General features: G+C 39.0%; 1 gene segment (V, D, J or C); it reads right to left on the reverse strand.

Annotated features, from left to right (window-relative positions):
• Window positions 1-19,079: 19,079 nt before the first annotated feature.
• Window positions 19,080-20,249, reverse strand: LOC133255125 (T cell receptor alpha variable 4-like). The segment is given in 2 exon segments: window positions 19,080-19,525; window positions 20,034-20,249. Coding segments are annotated over 2 exon segments (486 nt in total).
• Window positions 20,250-21,043: the final 794 nt, after the last annotated feature.

Here is a 21,043-nt window from a genome sequence, read left to right on the forward strand (position 1 = left end):
TGAGTTCCTCTTCACTTTCTGCCATAAGGGTGGTGTCATCTGCATATCTGAGGTTATTGATATTTCTCCCGGCAATCTTGATTCCAGCTTGTGTTTCTTCCAGCCCAGTGTTTCTCATGATGTACTTTGCATAGAAGTTAAATAAACAGGGTGACAATATACAGCCTTGATGAACTCCTTTTCCTATTTGGAACCAGTCTGTTGTTCCACGTCCAGTTCCAACTGTTGCTTCCTGACCTGCATACAAATTTCTCAAGAGGCAGATCAGGTGGTTTGGTATTCCCATCTCTTTCAGAGTTTTCCACAGTTTATTGTGATCCACAGAGTCAAAGGCTCTAGCATAGTCAATAAAGCAGAAATAGATGTTTTTCTGGAACTCTCTTGCTTTTTCTAGATCCAGCGGATGTTGGCAATTCGATCTCTGGTTCCTCTGCCTTTTCTAAAACCAGCTTGAACATCAGGAAGTTCATGGTTCCCATATTGCTGAAGCCTGGCTTGGAGAATTTTGAGCATTACTTTACTAGCGTGTGAGATGAGTGCAATCGTGCAGTAGTTTGAGCATTCTTTGGAATTGCCTTTCTTTGGGATTGGAATGAAAACTGACCTTTTCTAGTCCTGTGGCCACTGCCGAGTTTTCCAAATTTGCTGGCATATTGAGTGCAGCAGTTTCACAGCATCATCTTTCAGGATTTGGAATAGTTCAACTGGAATTCCATCACCTCCACTAGCTTTGTTCATAGTGATGCTTTCTAAGACCCACTTGACTTCACATTCCAGGATGTCTGGCTCTAGGTGAGTGATCACACCATCGTGATTATCCGGGTCTTGAAGATCTTTTTTGTACAGTTCTTCTGTGTACTCTTGCCATCTCCTCTTAATATCTTCTGCTTCTGTTAGGTCCATACCATTTCTGTCCTTTATCGAGCCCATCTTTGCATGAAATGTTCCTTTGGTATCTCTGAGTTTCTTGAAGAGATCCCTAGTCTTTCCCATTCTGTTGTTTTCCTCTATTTCTTTGCATTGATCGCTGAAGAAGGCTTTCTTATCTCTTCTTGCTATTCTTTGGAAGTCTGCATTCAGATGTTTATATCTTTCCTTTTTTCCTTTGCTTTTCACTTCTCTTCTTTTCACAGCTATTTGTAAGGCCTCCCCAGACAGCCATTTTGCTTTTTTGCATTTCTTTTCCATGGGGATGGTCTTGATCCCTGTCTCCTGTACAATGTCACGAACCTCCATCCATAGTTCATCAGGCACTCTATCTATCAGATCTAGGCCTTTAATTCTATTTCTCACTTCCACTGTATAAATCATAAGGGATATGATTTAGGTCATACCTGAATGGTCTAGTGGTTTTCCGTACTTTCTTCAATTTCAGTCTGAATTTGGCAATAAGGAGTTCATGGTCTGAGCCACAGTCAGCTCCTGGTCTTGTTTTTGCTGACTGTATAGAGCTTCTCCATCTTTGGCTGCAAAGAATATAATCAATCTGATTTCGGTGTTGACCATTTGGTAATGTCCATGTATAGAGTCTTCTCTTGTGTTGTTGGAAGAGGGTGTTTGTTATGACCAGTGCATTTTCTTGCTAGCATAAGTATTGGTTAACATCCAATGATATTCAAATCAGTGGTGTTTCTCAGTTCATACAGAATGCTCTCTGACAGGTTCTATAAATTTTTTAAATTAATTATTTTACCCTTTTTATTTTTTGGAGGCTAATTACTTTACACTATTGTATTGGTTTTGCCATACATTGACATTAATCTGCCATGGGTGTACATGTGTTCCCCATTCTGAACCCTCCTCCCACCTCCCTCCCCATACCATCCCTCTGGGTCATCCCAGTGCACCACCCTGAGCACCCTGTATCATGCATTGAACCTGGACTGGTGATTCGTTTCACATATGATAATTTACATGTTTCAATGCCATTCTCCCATATCATCCTGCCCTCGCCCTCTCCCACAGAGTCCAAAAGACTGTTCAGTACATCTGTGTCATCTAGACATCTAGGTTGCTTCCATGTCCTGGCTATTATAAACAGTGTTACAATGAATATTGGGGTACACCTGTCTCTTTCAATTCTGGTTTCCTCAGTGTGTATGCCCAGCAGTGCAATTGCTGGGTCATATGGCAGTTCTATTTCCAGTTTTTTAAGGAATCCCCACACTGTTCTCCATAGTGGCTGTACTAGTTTGCATTCCCACCAACAGTGTAAGAGGGTTCCCTTTTCTCCACACCGTCTGCAGCATTTATTGTTTGTAGACTTTTGGATAGCAGCCATTCTGACTGGTGTGAAATGGTACCTCATTTTGGTTTTGATTTACATTTCTTTGATAATGAGTGATGTTGAGCATCTCTTCATGTGTTTGTTAGCCATCTGTATATCTTCTTTGGAGAATTGTCTGTTTGGTTCTTTGGCCCACTTTTTGATTGGGTCATTTATTTTTCTGGAATTGAGCTGCAGGAGTTGCTTGTATATTTTTGAGATTAATTCTTTGTCCATTGCTTCGTTTGCTATTATTTTCTCCCTTTCTGAAGGCTGTCTTTTCACCTTGCTTATAGTTTCCTTTGTTGTGCAAAAACTTTTAATTTTAATTAGGTCCTGTTTGTTTATTTTTGCTTTTTATTTCCAATATTCTGGGAGGTGAGTCATAGAGGATCCTGCTGTGGTGTATGTTGGAGAGTGTTTTGTCTATGTTTTCCTCTAGGAGTTTAATAGTTTCTGGTCTTACATTTAGATCTTTAATCCATTTTGAGTTTATTTTTGTGTATGGTGTTAAAGTGTTCTAATTTCATTCTTTTACAAGTGGTTGACCAGTTTTCCCAGCACCACTTGTTAAAGAGATTGTCTTTTCTCCATTTTATATTCTTGCTTCCTTTGTAAAAAAATAAGGTGTCCATAGGTATGTGGAGTTATCTCTGGGCTTTCTATCTTGTTGCATTGATCTATATTTCTGTCTTTGTGCCAGTACCATACTGTCTTGATGACCGTGGCTTTGTAGGAGAGACTGAAGTCAGGCAGGTTGATTCCTCCAGTTCCATTCTTCTTTCTCAGGATTGCTTTGGCTATTGGAGGTTTTTTTGTATTTCCATACAATTAGTTAAAAATACAACAGTCCTTTCCTGGTGACTAAGTGGTAAAGAGTTCATCTGCCAATGTAGGAGACACAGGTTTGATCCTTAGTCTGGGAAGATCAAATATGCCACAGAGCAACTAAACCCATGCACCACAACTACTGAGCCTGTGCTTTAGAGCCCACGAGCTGCAACTACTAAGCCCATGCACCCTAGAGCCTTTGCTGTGCAACAAGAGAAGCCACCACGAGGAAAAGCTTGCACAGTGCAACCAGAAAGCAGTCCCTGCTGGCAGCAACTAGAGAAAAGCCCAAGCAGCAATGAAGACCCAGCACAGCCAAAAATAAATAAATAAAATTCTTAAAAATACACCAGTCCTCTGATTATAGATATCAGTATTTCTTTCTTTTCCACTTTGCTATTTTCAAGAAGAATTACAGTTATTTCCTCAAATACATTTAAGCCATACTTGTGCCTAGATGGATGGATAGATGGACATACAGATGGACAAGTGCATGGAAGAAGGAAGAGAATCATCTAGAGTATGATGAGAAATAAACCTAGAAGGAGAGTTCAGGCTTAGAAAGCAGATTTTGAATGTCTAAATTCATTGTGCAGGTTATTTATTAGTAAATAACTACTGAGGCTTTTGAGCAAGTGAGTAATGTGAAAATTCCATACATTTAATCTGGCTGCTTGTCCACAAGAGGAATTTGGAGAAGAAGGTGGTAGGCATTATGAAGTAATCTTTAAGAGACTATGTTCCAGCCTCAAACTAATCTGGCTTTGAAACTCAGTTCTTTCATTAAATCTCTGACTGAGCTTCAGCAAGCTACTTAATGTCTTCAAGTATCATTTTCCTTGCCTATAAAATATGGATACTATCAGGATGTTATTATGAGGAATGGATAGACTAATGTACATGAACTGCTTTGTACATTCATCATACACAGTAAGAACTATTGATAGAGGAAAAAGAATACAAGGCAAACTGTACAACCAGTCAGGAGCCCATTTCTGCCTTCTCACTGTGAAGCAGAGCTGACTGAACCAGGGTCACTAAACTTCAGAGCTAGAAGGAATTTTAGAGAATTTACAGAAAATGATGGATTAGAACTACTTTATATCAAACAAGATTCAAATTTTGAAAATACAGAAAATAGAATTAAAAAGTGAGAATCATTACTTATCCTATCAAGAAAAGATACGTATTGTCAGTGTTTTTGTGTATTACTTTCCAGCCTCTACACTATTCATGTTTTTACTATGTAGCAATCACTACAGTTAGTATTTTGAATCTTCCCAACTATCACTTTTAAATAATCATTGTAGATTTTTTAATAAATACCATTTATTTGCTATTATAAAATATTCTATTTGGCTGATTAATCCTTTCAAGATTATACATTTTGGTTTTTAATTTTTGGATGGTATAAATAACTTTATAAATAACTTTGTAAATAATTATTTTTTTTTATAAATTAAAGTTTTCCTGAAGACAGATTCTCTATAGAAAATTATGAGAAAGAACATAAGTTTAAAAATAAATAAGTTTAAAAATAATAAGAAAGTAAAAAGAAATTGTAAAAAAGAAATTATACTTTTTCAGAGTTTCCAAAATTGCTTGGAGATGTATTCTCTCACTAGAGCATGTCAATATCACTGCATCATATCCAAATTCTTTTTTTTTAATTGCCATTAAATTATTCCTATAATTCCTTAATAGGCTTTTTAAAGTTATCCATTTATATTTATATCACTTAATGGCAAATAGAAGGGGGGAAGTAGAAACACTGACCGATTTTATTTTCTTGGGCTCCAAAATCACTGTGGACTGTGATTGAAGCCATCAAATTAAAAGACACTTGCTCCTTGGCAGTAAAGCTATGACAAAATTAGACAGTGTATTAAAAAGCAGAAGCATCACTTTGTGAACAAAGATCCATATAATCAAAGCTATGGTTTTCCAGTAGTCATGTATGGATGTGAGAGTTGGACCATAAAAACAGGTGAATGCCAAAGAATTGATACTTTCAAATTATGGTGCTGGAGAAGACTCTTGAGAGTCCCTTGAATTGCAAGTAGATTAAACCAGTCAATCCTAAAGGAAATCAACCCTGAATATTCATTGGAAGGACTGATGCTGAAGCTGAAGCTCCAGTACTTTGGCCACCTGAGGCGAAGAACCGACTCATTAGAAAAGACCCTGATTCTGGAAAAGATTAAAGGCAGGAGGAGAAGGGGGAAGTAGAGGGTGAGATGGCTGGATGACATCGATTTAGTGGATGAGTTTGAGCAAACTCAGGGAGATAGTGAAAGACCGGAGAGTATGGCATGCTGAAGTCCATGGGGTCACAAAGAGTCAGACATGACTTAGCCACTGAACAAAAATAATTTATGTTATTACAAATACCAGTAGGTTTAAACATTTTCCATATTTGTGAACTATGTTGCTTTTTCTGTGTAAATTACCTCATCATATCTTCTGTACATTTACCTACTTGGATATTAATATTTTTCTTTTAATGCATTTAAAAATTATTTATAAAAATACTGATCTGCTGCCAAAAGCAAATTAACAGTTAACTGTGATTGAAGTGAAGTGAAGTGAAAGTTGCCCAGTCATGTCCGACTCTTTGCGACCCCACAGACTATACAGTCCGTGGAATTCTCCAGGCCAGAATATTAGAGTGAGTAGCTGTTCCCTTCTCCAGGGGATCTTCCTAACCCAGGGATTGAACCCAGGGGTCGAACCCAGGTCTTCCGCATTGCAGATGGATTCTTTACCAGGTGAGCCACCAGGGAAGTCCTGGTGTGATTGGGGCATAATAATTTTGATTTTTTTCTTAGAATATATTAGCTTTTAATACTTAAGTAATCAAATCTTCTATTTTTCCCTTTATTTCTTCCATCATTTTTAAGTTCAGAAAGTCTTTCCTATTCAGTTTCTCAATTAATATGCATTTGCATTTTTAATCAATAATTTCGTGACTTAAATACTGTAATATCTCTGGAACTTAATTCCTCATATAATTAAGGTATGCATTTGCATTTTTAATCAATAACTTCGTGACTTAGATACTGTAATATCTCTGGAACTTAATTCCTCATGTAATTAAGGTACTTCATTTGTTTGTTAATCAATATTTATTGATTACCTGGTGATTTGGCAACACTTGCTTTCCACCAAATGTTCAACTTTGTGCTTCTCAAATTAGAGTATTGCTCTCTTCAAGACAAAACCTGAGATACATACAGTGCAGCATCTGGGAGCACTATTATCACTGAAAAATGAAAGAACAGGCAAATTGATAAATCATTTAAAATTAATATGGACATCAGTTCAATTCAGTTCAGCCTCTCAGTCGTGTCCGACTCTTTGCGACCTCATGGACTGCAGCACGCCAGGCCTCCCTGTCCATCACCAACTCCCGGAGTTCACTCAAACTCACGTCCATTGAGTCAGTGATGCCATCCAGCCATCTCATCCTCTGTAGTCCCCTTCTGCTGCCTTCAATCTTTCCCATCATCAGGGTCTTTTCAAATGAGTCAGTTCTTCGCATCAGGTGACCAAAGTATTGGAGTTTCAGCTTCAGCATCAGTCTTTCCAATGAATATTCAGGACTGATTTCCTTTAAGATGGACTGGTTGGATCTCCTTGCAGTCCAAGGGACTCTCAAGAGTCTTCCCCAACACCACAGTTCAAAAGCATCAATTCTTTGGTGCTCAGCTACAGTAAAATAAAAATGATCACTCCAATTTTTTAAAGTAAATATGAGACTGTTTGCACTGACAGCAGACTACTTTGAACCACTGTGCCTCATTGTCCAGATTCCAGGAAGGAAATGATCATGTTTATTCTCCCTCCTTTGTAGGGATGCTTCAGGAGAAAGTCTGAGAACCTCTGATCTAAACAATTGATACAACACAACTGGGGAAATAATCCTGTTCTGCCCATTAATTTAGAACTCATCTTCTGTTTTACTCAAATTCTTCTTTTCCTAGTCCATTCCTTCAATTTTCACTGTCTTTATACCAGTTATTAGCATAAATTATTTTGGTAGCCATTGCCATAAATATAGCTGCGTGTGTGTGCTCAGATGCTATTGAGTCCAACTCTTAGTGACCTCATGGACTATAGCCCACAAGGCTCTGCTGTCCCTGGAAATTTTACAGTCAAGAAAAATGCAGTGGGTTGCCATTCCTACTCCAGGGAGTCTTTCCAACCCAGGGGTCGAACCCACATCTCCTACATCTCCTGCATTGGCAGGCATATTCTTTACACTGCACCACCTGGGAAGCCCATAAATATGGCTACCTCATTTTTAAAACTATTTAAAGGGTAACATCAGAAGAAATATTGCCTTTTACCACAAATGCAAGGGGATGATGTAAGAAGAAATAAAACAGTGACATAAAATTACCCATGAAATCATAGTAAACTAGGTTTTATAAGATTTACAAATGTGAAATGTTTAGATTAGGATTATAATATTAAGTGGAAATAATTTAAAATATCAGTCTATATGCTCCTAATTTTTAACAAGATTTTAATGAAAAGGTATACTAAACATTAGCCATGAATTATCTGAATGATAGGATCACATTTTAACTTTCTATTTTGTATTTTGGGTTTTTTTTTTTTTTCCTGTAACACATAGTTAATATTTTAAAATCAGGAAAGGTTAATAAATGATACACTCAAAAGATAAGTATCTTTCCATCAAGAAGAGTGATCTTTGACATTGACACCAAGATGTCCTTGGAAGGGGAGAACTCTGAGAAGTACTCATAAAATCAATCCTAAAGTCCAAATATGCAACTAAGAAACCACTAACTACCCTTGAGCAGTCATTCAAAATATTCTAACACTTTTTGGGCCATCTTGAAACTCACTTTCTTTGAGGGATGTATAGAATGTCTATACATTTAAAATGCAGTGGTACAGCAAAATATCTGACAATCTCTGTGGCAAAGAAAAAAAAAAGATTGGGCTTCAGCTCAGGTTTGGGTACAGGCTGCAGGTGCCTGGGGACCACTGTGCTCTTGTAGCACAGAAGTAGGTGGCTGAGTCTCCAGGGTTGGTAGCTGTGATGTTCAGGGAGAGATGCTTGTTCTTCTTATTCAATAAAACAATGAGTCCTTGTCCTTCTTTCTTATCCACATTTGAAAGAGTATGTATAAGCAACTGCAGACCTTTTCCAGGTTCTTGTTTATACCAAAAAAAGTAAGTGGAGGCACTGTCTGTATAAGTGCAGTTGATAACACAGTTGTCTCCCTCTTGGACACTCTGGAAGGAGGGATTCTGCTCCACTTTTTCTCCTCTACTCTTATCTGTAACAAAAAAAAGAAAAGAAAGCCAGACAAAATCGTTATCACCATTTTCCAGAGTTTGCTTTTTTCCCCTACAGTAATTTCAGGCAATCCAGAAAAGACCAGTCTTCTCCTCAGACTTCTAATAAATATTTACTAAAACACCCTGTTCACAAAAGTTCTGCACTCACAGTCCAGCTGCAGCCACAAGAAGAGGAACCAAGGTCCCATAGATGTCTTCATTGTTCTCCAAATTGGGACCTGCGATCTCCAGCCAAGAGAGCTACTTCTATTACCAGGTTATCTCTTCCTTTCCTCCAAAGCACAATGGTTTCTTAACATTTCAACACAGGCATCTGCTTTTGCTATTAGAGTCAACCAAAAGGAAGCATTCACGTATTCTTCCTTGACAAAAGTGCTCTGCCATCTTGTGGTCAGATCCCCAACTGCTAAACCAACTAGTCAAATCCTCTTTTGTCCTGCATCTGTGGGAGACTCTGACTCACAAACAGCAATAGGTGAAATAAATAAAGTCCCAAAGGTGTTTCCAAACAAAAATTATGTGGATTAGCAAAAAGCAGACACAGTGAAAATGTAGAGCTCAGAATTCCATTCATCTTCTCAGCACACATTGAGTCATTTTGAATAAATTTGAAGAAGTTAGATGTTTCTAACATTTTTTTTTTTTTCAAAAACAAGCTTAGTCTCTTTGAAAGAAGAAAATGCCATGATTGACTCTGCTAAGCAACTGAGGAGTAAAATTTTTCCTTCTTATCTTCTCTAGCCTTTTTAATTGGCCAGAGAGTTCATCAGCCAAATCACCCATTTTAGTTCAGCTCTCACAAAGGAAAACTCTTTTTAAAAGCAACATTTAAGCACAAGGGCTGGAGAAAGAGACAAATAAATACATAACTATGTAAATAAAATATCAGATGCTTGCTATTACAGACTCTGCTAAGCCTGGCCTTGCAGCGATCTCCTTATTCCCAGAAATGGACAGTGCCATGTGGCAAAAAATGAATGTTTCTTTAGTAAAAGTTACTGCTAGACTGTAGAGTAATGGATAAGAAGAGGAGGAAAGACTTCCATAAGTTAGCATTAGTCCAACCATAGGGAAGAGTTTGGCTGTGGACTGTGGTAGGAAATCTGACATTCACTTTGAAATTTTTTCCTCCAGAAGAACAAATCTTCTGAAATTATGAATAATCCTAGTAGAGCTATTCCCTGGACAAATCCTCAGCTGTATAAATTTTTAAATTAAATCTTGCCTTGCTTTAAAAAAAATTGATATGGAAGAGATTCTGGATTGATGCGGCAACATATGAGGCTACAGAAATTACTTTCTCCCACAGACACATCAAATCTACAACTACATACAGTTTTTTCTCGAAGAAGTCCAAAAACTAGTTACATGACTCCTACACATCAGGTGAACAAGAAAAAAAAATTATATATATATATCAAAATAGTTAAGAAAAGGAGGTCCTTGAAGCTCCAGGGGTTAAGAACTCACCTGCCAATTCAGGATACATGGGTTTGATCCCTAATCTGGGATGATCCCATATGTCCTGCAGCAGCTAAGCCACTGAACCACAACCACTGAGCCCATGCTCCAGAGCAGGTGAGCCTCAACCACCGAGCCCATGCTCCACAACTACTAAAGCCCATGTGCATAGAGCCTGTGCACAGCAACAAGAGAAGCCACCTGAAAAAAAGAAAGAGAGAGAAAAGCCACTACAATGAAAAGCCTGTGCACCTCAACCAGAGAGTAGCCCTCACTCGCAGAAAGTAGAGACAGATTACAGGCAGCAATGAAGACTCAGCCCAGCCATACACATATGTAAGAGAGGCAGAGACACAGCCTCACCATAAGACCCCTAATATGGCAACGAAAAATTGAGAGGGGACTCACAAGTCCCACCTTATCCTTACAGTGTGCAGGGCTTAGATCCAACACCCAGCACCCTAACTTTTAGGATTTGCATATGAGACAGGTCCCCAAAGCACTCACCTCTAAAAGCCAGTGGGGCTTGCATCCATGAAACCCACAAGACTATATCAAACAAAGAAACAGTTTCTAATGGGTTCACAAAGACTTGCTGTGGCCATCCCTCCCAGAGCTCAGTGCAGAGGGGGCTAATGGACACACCCATTTCCCAGCTTTTCCCTGAACGAGGCTTATTTGTATAGTTTAAGAGCTATTCCCTGATGGTCTGGCTTCCAACCAATCCACATCTAGGTACTGACTGAGACCCCCCCTTTCAGGCATTGACAGGTCTTGGCACACTTTCAACTACTGGGAGCCACTAAGAACAAAGAAGGCTACTTGGACAATCACACAAGTTTAAGAGACAACAAAGAGCTAGGGCTAGGCTGAATGATAAGATTCATCTTCTATAGAATACCACTCCTTCAAGACCGAGAAAAGTGGCTATTTGACCTAATGCACAGAAACCAACACAGAGAATCAAGGAAAATGGAGAAACAGAAGAAGATGTCCTCAATGAGCTAAAATAGCAGAACAAACTAAGCTCAAAGTTATAGAAGAAAGAAAGTAACAAAGAGCACACAGAAATAAATAAAATATGGACTAAAGTGACACAGAAAAAAATTAACAAAACTCAAAGCTGATATCTGAAAAGATAAACAATATGCACAAACTTTTAGATAGACTCACTAAGAAAAAAAAAGAGAACTCAAATAAATAAAATTAGAAATTAATGAGTAAAATTATGACTGATATCACAGAAATACAAAAGATCACAACACTATTATGTATATGGCTAAAAATTTGGAGAACCTAAAAGAAATGGATAAATTTCTAAAAACAATCAACCAAGACCAAATCAGAAAGATTTATGAACAAATAAATTACTAGTAAGGAGACTGAAGGGCTTCCCTGGTAGCTCAGCTGGTAAAGAATCCACTTGCAATGCGGGAGACCTGGGTTTGATCCCTGGGTGGGGAAGATTCCCTGGAGGAGGGCATGGCAACCCACTCCAGTGTTCTTGCCTGGAGAATCCCATGGACAGAGAAACTTGGTGGGCTACAGTCCATAGGGTTGCAAAGAGATGGACAAGACTGAAGCGACTTAGCAGGCACACACACACAAAGAGACTGAAGCAGTCATCAAAAATAAAGTCCAGGGCCAGGTGTCTTCACTGGTGAATTCTATCAATCATTTGAATAGGAATTAATACCAATCTTTCTCAAATATTTAAAAAGAAGAAGAAAAGGGAATACTTTTAAGCTTATTTTATGAGGCCAGCATTATCCTGATCCTAAATCAGACAAGGACACTATAAGAAAGTAAAATTACAGGCCAATATCCCTGATATACCTAGAGGTAAACTCCTCAACAATATATTAGCAACTGAACTCAATAATACAGTAAAAAGATCAGGCACCAAGATCAAGTGGGAATCATCTCTTGGATGCAAACATATTTCAATATGCACAATCCAATCAGTGTAATACATTATATTAACTAAAGAAAGTGAAAGTGAAGTCACTCAGTCGTGTCTGACTCTTTACGACCCCATGGACTGTAGCCTACCAGGCTCCTCTGTCCATGGGATTTTCCAGGCAATAGTACTGGAGTGGATTGCCACTTCCTTCTCTAGGGGATCTTCCCAACCCAGGGCTCGAACCCGGGCCTCCGGCATTGTAGACAGACGCTCTACCGTCTGATCCACCAGGGAAGCATATTAACTAAGTGAAGGATAAAAATAATGATGATCATCTCAATAGGTTCAGAAGAAGTATTTTATAAAATACAATTTTCATTCATGACTTTTAAAAACACTCCAAACAAAATGAATATAAAGGGAATGTACTTCAACGTAATAAAGCTATATGTGACTACCCCACAGCTAACGTCATACTTGACAGTGAAAAGCTGAAAGTTTTTCTTCTTAAGATCACAAACAAGACAAGTAGGTCCACTTTCACCATTATTCAATACAGTACTAAAAGTCCTAGCAAGAGCCAATTAGGCAAGAAAAAAGAAATTAAAGGCATTCAAACTGGAAAGGAAGAGCTAAAACTGTTTGCAGATGACATGACATTACATGCCACCACAAAAAATTTAAAAATAAAACTACCATATTACCCAGAAATTCCGCCTCTGGGTATATATCCAAAGGAAATGAAAACTAGGATATCATAGAGGTATCTGCATTTCCGAGTTTACTGAAGCATTACTCATAATAGCCAAGATATGGAAACAATGTAAGTGTCCATCAATGAGTGAATGGATAAAAAGGATGTGATATATATATATATATATATATATATATATATATATATATATAACATGGTTATGGATATGGAAGGAAATCCTGCCATTTGTGATAAGCTGGATAGACCTTGAGTGCATTGTGCTAAGTGACTTATCAAAAAGACCAATACTATATAATAGCACTTATATGTGGAATCTAAAAGAAGCCAAACTCATAAAAAGAGAGTACAATGATGATTACCAAGGGTTGGGAGTCAGGGAACTGGAGAAATATTGTTTAAGAATGCAAACTTGTAACTAGTAGATAAGTTCTGCAGATCTAAACTACAGCATAGCAATTATAGCCAACAAAACTGTATTATAAACTTCAATGTTGCTGAGAAACTATATTTTAATTGTTCTTACCACAAAAAAAGGAAGGATAATTATATGGCATGATAAAGGTGTTAGCTAATCATCAAAATTCTCCAAGCCAAACTTGAGCAATATGTGAACTGTGAACTTCCAGATGTTCAAGCTGAATTTAGAAAAGGTAGATGAACCAGAGATCAAATTGCCAACATTTGCTGGATCACCGAAAAAGCAAGAGAATTCCAGAAAAACATCTATTTTTGCTTTCTTGACTATACCAAAGCCTTTGACTGTGTGGATCACAAGAAACTGTGGAAAATTCTGAAAGAGATGGGAATACCAGACCACCTGACCTGTCTCTTGAGAAACCTGTATGCAGGTCAGGAAGCAACAGTTAGAACTGGACATAGAACAACAGACTGGTTCCAAATAGGAAAAGGAGTACGTCAAGGCTGTACATTGTCACTCTGCTTATTTAACTTCTATGCAGAGTACATCATGAGAAACGCTGGGCTGGAGGAAGCACAGGCTGGAATCGAGATTGCCAGGAGAAATATCAATAAACTCACATATGCAGATGACACCACCCTTAGGGCAGAAAGTGAAGAACTAAAAAGCCTCTTGATGAAAGTGAAAGAGGAGAGTGAAAAAGTTGGCTTAAAGTTCGATGTTCAGAAAACTAAGATCATGGCATCTGGTCCCATCACTTCATGGCAAATAGATGGGGAAACAGTGGCTGACTTTATTTTGGGGGGCTCCAAAATCACTGCAGATAGTGATTGCAGCCATGAAATTAAAAGACACTTACTCCTTGGAAGGAAAGTTATGACCAACCTGCTGCTGCTCCTGCTAAGTTGATTCAGTCGTGTCCAACTCTGTGCGACCCCATAGACGGCAGCCCATCAGGCTCCCCTGTCCCTGGGATTCTCCAGGCAAGAACACTGGAGTGGGTTGCCATTTCCTTCTCCAATGCCAACCTAGACAGCATATTAAAAAGCAGAGACATTATCTTGTCAACAAAGGTCCGTCTAGTCAAGGCTATGGTTTTTCCAGTGGTCATATATGGATGTGACAGTTGGACTACAAAGAAAGCTGAGTGCCGAAGAATTGATGCTTTTGAACTGTGGTGTTGGAGAAGACTCTTGAGAGTCCCTTGGACTGCAAGGAGATCCAAACAGTCCATCCTAAAGAAGATCAGTCCTGGGTGTTCATTAGAAGGACTGACGTTGAAGCTGAAACTCCAGTCTTTTGGCCACCTGATGTGAAGAGCTGACTGATTTGAAAAGACTTTGATGCTGAGAAAGACTAAGGGCAGGAGGAAAATGGGACTACAGAGGATGAGATGGTTGGATGGCATCACAGACACAATGAACATGGGTTTGGGTGGATTCTGAGAGTTGGTGATGGACAGGGAGGCCTGGCATGCTGGGGTTCATGGGCTTGCAAAGAGTCGAACACGACTGAGTGACTAAACTGAACTGAATCATAGTGCAATATATAAATATGTCAAATCAAAACATTGTACACTTTAAACTTACACAATGTTATATGTCAATTATATCTCAGTTTAAAAAAAACTGTTGGAAGAGATAAATACATCTTGAATGCATTCACAAAACAATATTCACTCCTTGCTCACTCATTGCAGCAAGGATGACAATATTAAAATAGAAATTGTATCATGTCCACGTGGAGTTTTCATTTAGCCAACAGCTTTGTCCTTATACTTTGAATAAAATCCATACTCTTCACAAATATTTGAATGCTGTGGCCCCAGACTACTTCTTCTATCTTTTCTTATATTCCTGATGCTCACCTACATTAATTTAGCCGGCTTTGCTCAAATCTTTCTTATCCTTCAAGTCTCAGATTTAAAAAATCACATTTCAACTGATAAATAGATAAACAAAAATGTCGCATGTCTCTACAATGGAATATTATTCTGCCTTTAAAAAGAATGAAATTTTGAGACATGCTACAAAATGGGTGAACCTGGAAGACATTATGCTAAAGTGAAATAAGCCAGGCACAAAAGGACAAATGCTATATGATTTATTCCATTTACATGAGACCTAGAATAGGCAAATTACTAAGTTATATGACACAATCTGTATATCCTAAACTTTGATTCTCCTCTTCTAACTATTTACTGAAGTACTGAGGACCAGAGAACATGCCCAAGCTAGTTTTGTGAAGTTTCATGTCCTAATGCTGGGTGAGTGGACATAGTAGTGTGAAGGAATATTTCTGGAAGCAATTCCTACAGTAGGATTGACTAGCAGAAACTTAACTATACACAGAAGTCACTGTGAATCACATTAATATATCTCACTTGATGCAAACTAAATGTGTCCTCAACTCAATCTCACCCCTATAACTGGATTCCCAAAAATGTCTGAAGCTACTCCCACACTTCCTGAAACAAGGGGAAGCGTGATACAGGAGCAGTGAGCATGGGGAAAGATTGTTTTAACCTATTGCTGCTAAAATAGCTTGCTTTTAAAGTTTTTCACATAAAAAAAAAAAGTGACCACTCTACAGGACCCCTCTCAGAACTTGGCCTCCATCAGGTCTCTGTCAGGTCCCTGTCAGGTCTCACTGAGTCTCTTACAAGGTCTTCCTAATTGTCTTTAAGGCTTAATGTTGTCCCAGCCTTCCTCAATGAGTTATTCCTCAGGGCACAGACCGTGATCCTTCTAAAATTATAAATTAGATTAGATCACCCCAAAACCCTTCAAATGCTTCCTGTTACATGTAGAATAAAATATAAATCTAACCATAATGTTATAAGACCACATAAGACTGAGCTCCTGATTACCTCTTTGCCATTATTACCTACCTCTCTTTTTTCACTACTTTATGGGAATATCATAATATATATCATAATATCCCAGCCATCTTTATTTCACAAGTAAATCAAATTTCCTCCTGCCTTAGGACCCTTACTGCATTTGAAAATTCTTCCTTACCCCAGATCTTAACACTGCTTTTCACCCTTTTTTTTTTGAAATTCAAGACTTAGTTGGAGTTTTTAGAACATTGAGCAACTAAGCACACAACCACTGTGATTCTTTTTAATTTTATGCTGTTTTATTTCATTAATGTCGCTTAAGTTTTGAAGTCATTAGTTTGTTTTCTTGTCCTATCTCCCCACAGTAGAATAAAAAAATCCATATGTGCAGGAAACATGTCTGTATTTCGGAATAAGGTATCTTTAACCACGAGACCAATGCCTACCATCAGTTCAGTTCAGTTCAGTCGCTCAGTCGTGTACGACTCCTTTTGTGACCCCATGAATCGCAGCACGCCAGGCCTCCCTGTCCATCACCAACTCCCGGAGTTCACTCAAACTCACGTCCATCGAGTCAGTGATGCCATCAAGCCATCTCATCCTCTGTCGTCCCCTTCTCTTCCTGCCCCCAATCCCTCCCAGAATCAGGGTCTTTTCCAGTGAGTCAACTCATCACATGAGGTGGCCAAAGTATTGGAGTTTCAGCTTTAGCATCAGTCCTTCCAAAGAACACCCAGGGTTGATCTCCTTTAGGATGGACTAGTTGGACCTCCTTGCAGTCCAAGGGACTCTCAAGAGTCTTCTCCAACACCACAGTTCAAAAGCATCAATTCTTCAGTGCTCAGCTTTCTTTAGAGTCCAACTCTCACATCCATACATGACTATTGGAAAAACCATAACTTTGACTATATGGACCTTTGTTGGCAAAGTAATGTCTCTGCTTTTTAACATGCTGTCTAGGTTGGTCATAACTTTTCTTCCAAGGAGCAAGCATCTTTTAATTTCATGGCTGCAGTCACCATCCACAGGGATTTTGGAGCCCTCAAAAATAAAGTCTGTCACTGTTTCCCCTGTTTCCCCATCTATTTACCATGAAGTGATGGGGCCAGATGCCATGATCTTAGAAATAGATTCAGGGATTAGATCTGATAGACAGAGTGCCTGATGAACTATGGATGGAGGTTCATGACATTGTACAGGAGACAGGGATCAAGACCATCCCCACGGCAAAGAAATGCAAAAAAGCAAAATGGCTGTCTGAGGAGGCCTTACAAATAGCTGTGAAAAGAAGAGAAGTGAAAAGCAAAGGAGAAAAGGAAAGATATAAACATCTGAATGCAGAGTTCCAAAGAATAGCAAGGAGAGATAAGAAAGCCTTCCTCAGCGATCAATGCAAAGAAATAGAGGAAAACAACAGAATGGGAAAGACTAGAGATCACTTCAATAAAATTAGAGATACCAAGGGAACATTTCATGCAAATATGGGCTCAATAAAGGACAGAAATTGTAAGGACCTAACAGAAGCAGAAGATATTAAGAAGAGGTGGCAAGAATACACAGAACTGTACAAAAAAGATCTTCATGACCCAGATAATCACGATGGTGTGATCACTCACCTAGAGCCAGACGTCCTGGAATGTGAAGTCAAGTGGGACTTAGAAAGCATCGCTAGGAACAAAGCCAGTGGAGGTGATGAAATTCCAGTTGAGCTATTTCAAATCCTGAAAGATGATGCTGTGAAAGTGTCACACTCAATATGCCAGCAAATTTGGAAAACTCAGCAGTGCTCACAGAACTGGAAAAGGTCAGTTCTCATTCCAGTAACAAAGGGCAATGCCAAAGAATGTTCAAAGTACCACACAATTGCACTCATCTCACATGCTAGCAAAGTAACGCTCAAAATTCTCCAAGCCAGGCTTCAACAGTATGTGAACCATAAAATTCCAGATGTTCATGCTGGTTTTAGAAAAGGCAGAGGAACAAGAGATCAAATTGCAAATTCCCATTGGAGCATAGAAAAAGTAAGAGAATTCCAGAAAAACATCTGCTTTGTTGATTATGCTAAAGCATTTGACCTTGTAGATCACACAAACTGTGGGAAATTCTTAAAGAGATGGGAAAACAAGACCACCTGACCTGCCTCTTGAGAAATCTGTATGCAGGTCAGGAGCCAACAGTTAGAACCAGACATGGAACAACTGACTGGTTCCAAATCGGGAAAGGAGTACGTCAAGGCTGTGTATTGTCATCCTGCTTATTAAACTCCTATGCAGAGTACATCATGAGAAACGCTGGGCTGGATGAAGCACAAGCTGGAATCAGTTTGCCAGGAGAAATATCAACAACCTCAGATATGCAGGTGACACCACCCTTATGTCAGAAAGTGAAGAAGAACTAAAGAGCCTCTTGATGAAAGTGAAAGAGAAGAGTGAAAATGTTGGCTTAAAACCCATTCCATGGGGTGGGTCTCAGTAGAAAATATCAACTGTTGCATTCCTTGTTGCCAAAATCAGAGACAACTCCCCACTAAAACACTAATAATAATATCCTCACAGTCCTGACTAAGCTGCAGGCTCACTAGCAAGATTCCCAGGAACTTTGCCATTATTCCTGTCTCTCTTTGGTCCCCAAAGGACTCAACTCTGAAAATTGATAATGACCCAGAATCCCTATGTTTCTGCTTAATATATTGCAAAAATAGTCTATAATACCAATCAGAATCAAAAAAACTTTTCGACTCCCCCACCATCATCTCCATTCTATTTGCCATGCCACCCACAACAAGCGAGTGGAGACAAAAGAAGAGAGAAAGAGGGGTAACAGAGAGTAAAAGATCCAAACACAGAGAAGACTTGGAAAGAATCTTGTAGGGGCTCAAAATGCCAAAGAAATGTTCAAAATTTTGTGACAATAATTGTCTGACACTTAGACTGAGTTTTTCAAAAGCTGAGAAGCTTGTTGTCTAAACTGACCGCATGCAATGTGCATGTAAGGGTGTGTAGTGTGTGTGTGCACAGTGTGTGTGTGCATGCGTGTGCATGAACTGAGGGGCGTCAGTGAGCTAAGTGACAACAGTATACATACCACAGATTGTCTCCTTTTGTATAATTGAGCAGCTCAGAGACAATAATGGGACAAAGGCATCACGCCCTTTTGTGTTTTCTGAATTTTAGACCATAGAAATGGAATACCTATTTTAAAAATAAATAAGACCAATATTTTTTTTTTGTAGATTGCTTTTAGTAGGATGGCTGTTTTAACTGTTAATTCTTCTAATTCATGATTATGGACTATCTTTCCAATATTTTTTTAAAATAGTAAAGTAATACATGGATTTGCTAATACCTTCTGAAAATAATACAGTAAAATAAACGCTTTAGAAGGTACTGCTTTGGGGATCCCCTGGGCTGTGACTCCCACCCCACACGGGGATACTGCACAGGTGCAGCCCCATCTGTCGCAGTGTGTGTCTCTCACGATGCAGTAGTACACAGCGGTGTCTCTCAGGGAAGCCTGGGGCAGGCTCAGGGTGCTGAACTTCCTGTCAGGAGGAATTAACAGAGATGCCACTTCATTTTCCACATTTGTCTTATATCCTTGAATGATAAATTGTGGTCCCTGGTTGGGGAACTGTCGATACCAGAAGATATTGTCACTTGTAGCTATTGTGGTGTGGTTACAAGATATGTTCACTTCTTGTCCTTCGTATGAGTCAATGAAGATGGGCTGGGAGGTCTTAGCAAGACTCAAAGTACCTGTGGAAGTAAAAAACACAACACTAGCTCCTATTCTGAAATCAAATTGAAGGTCCAACTCAGCACCCTCCAGGTTCTTTCTCAAGTAAACCTCTTATTTCCCCACCATATACAGACACACACAATTTACTTCTCACTTGTGTTTTGGGACACATTTTTAAAATAATTATTCTGAGGATTTACGAGGAACACATGAACAGACAAATTACTTCTCACTCATGTTTTGGGACACATTGTTTTATATATATTTATTCTTAAGAATCCCGGGAACACATGAACAGAAGTGGCAGGTCTAATTTCTTCCTCCCTTGGATAGACCAGAGCTCAGTAACCCTGAATGTCTTTATTTCTCTCACTCCTCACATAAATGCCAAGGAACAGCCTGGAGAAAAATAGGACCCCAAAGCCATCCCTCAGCATCTTGAATAAAGAGCAATGGTAGCAGACAGGATTGTAGCTCCTTGTCTGGACCCAGATCCCAGTTTCTTTTAATGCCATAATAACTCACCCAAGGTCAGGAGCACGGTCACTCTTGTTATCTGCCTCATATTCTAATGTAAACCAGGACCCAGAGTCTAAGTTCCGTTGCTGAGTCTGAGCCTGGACCAGGCTATGAACCAGGGAAGAGACATAGCAGCAACTTCCAGAGCCCACACTAGCAGCTCTCACACGGGGCTGTCCCCAGAAGCAAGCCAATAGTAGGGCGACAGCTCCTCAGAATGGGCTTCCCCTCAAGGTTCAACTGAGCACTCAGGAAGAAGAACAATGGTAAAAACTTCTAGCACAACAGCACAGCAGCCTGGATTTCCTTTTAGATCTTTGCTATATTCTAACCCTCTAAAGATTTGGTCTGAATGAAACAAATATTTCAAAGGGTAGATTCCATTAGGCTCCTTATTCCTCATCAATTTTCCACAGTTCCAGAAGGTGCTCATCCACTGTAGTCAGTCTCGTATTCATGGAGCTCTGAGAATAATCCATCTGAGGTGGATTATTTCCTTCTCCAATGCATGAAAGTGAAAAGTGAAAGTGAAGTCGTTCAGTCGTGTCCAACTCTTTGCGACCCCATGGACTACAGCCTACCAGGCTCCTTCATCCATGGGATTTTCCAGGTAAGAGTAATGGAGTGGGGTGCTATTGCCTTCTCCGAAACAGTCAGCAGTAAACTGTAATTGCTTCTCATTCCTTTCCTTCTTTTCTAACCCACATTAAAGAACCGTGACCAGTAGAAAGCAGTTGTGTAGGAATTATAGTATATGTGACTATTTTAATGTATATATGGATCATTCACTCTTCCTTCAAGAAATACCCAGTAGAGAATCCCCTGGCAGTCCAGTGGTTAGGACTTCAAGTTTCCATTGCAGGGTGTATGTGGGGAACTAAGATTCCACAGCCAATATATATATATATATATATATATATATATATATATATATATATATATATAAACTCAGTAACAGTAAAAAAAAAAAACAAAAAACTCTGAAAAAGAGCTAAATCCAAAAGAGATCTTAATTT

The sequence above is a fragment of the Bos javanicus genome, chromosome 10, assembly GCF_032452875.1.
Source record: "Bos javanicus breed banteng chromosome 10, ARS-OSU_banteng_1.0, whole genome shotgun sequence".
Classification (NCBI taxonomy): domain Eukaryota; kingdom Metazoa; phylum Chordata; class Mammalia; order Artiodactyla; family Bovidae; genus Bos; species Bos javanicus.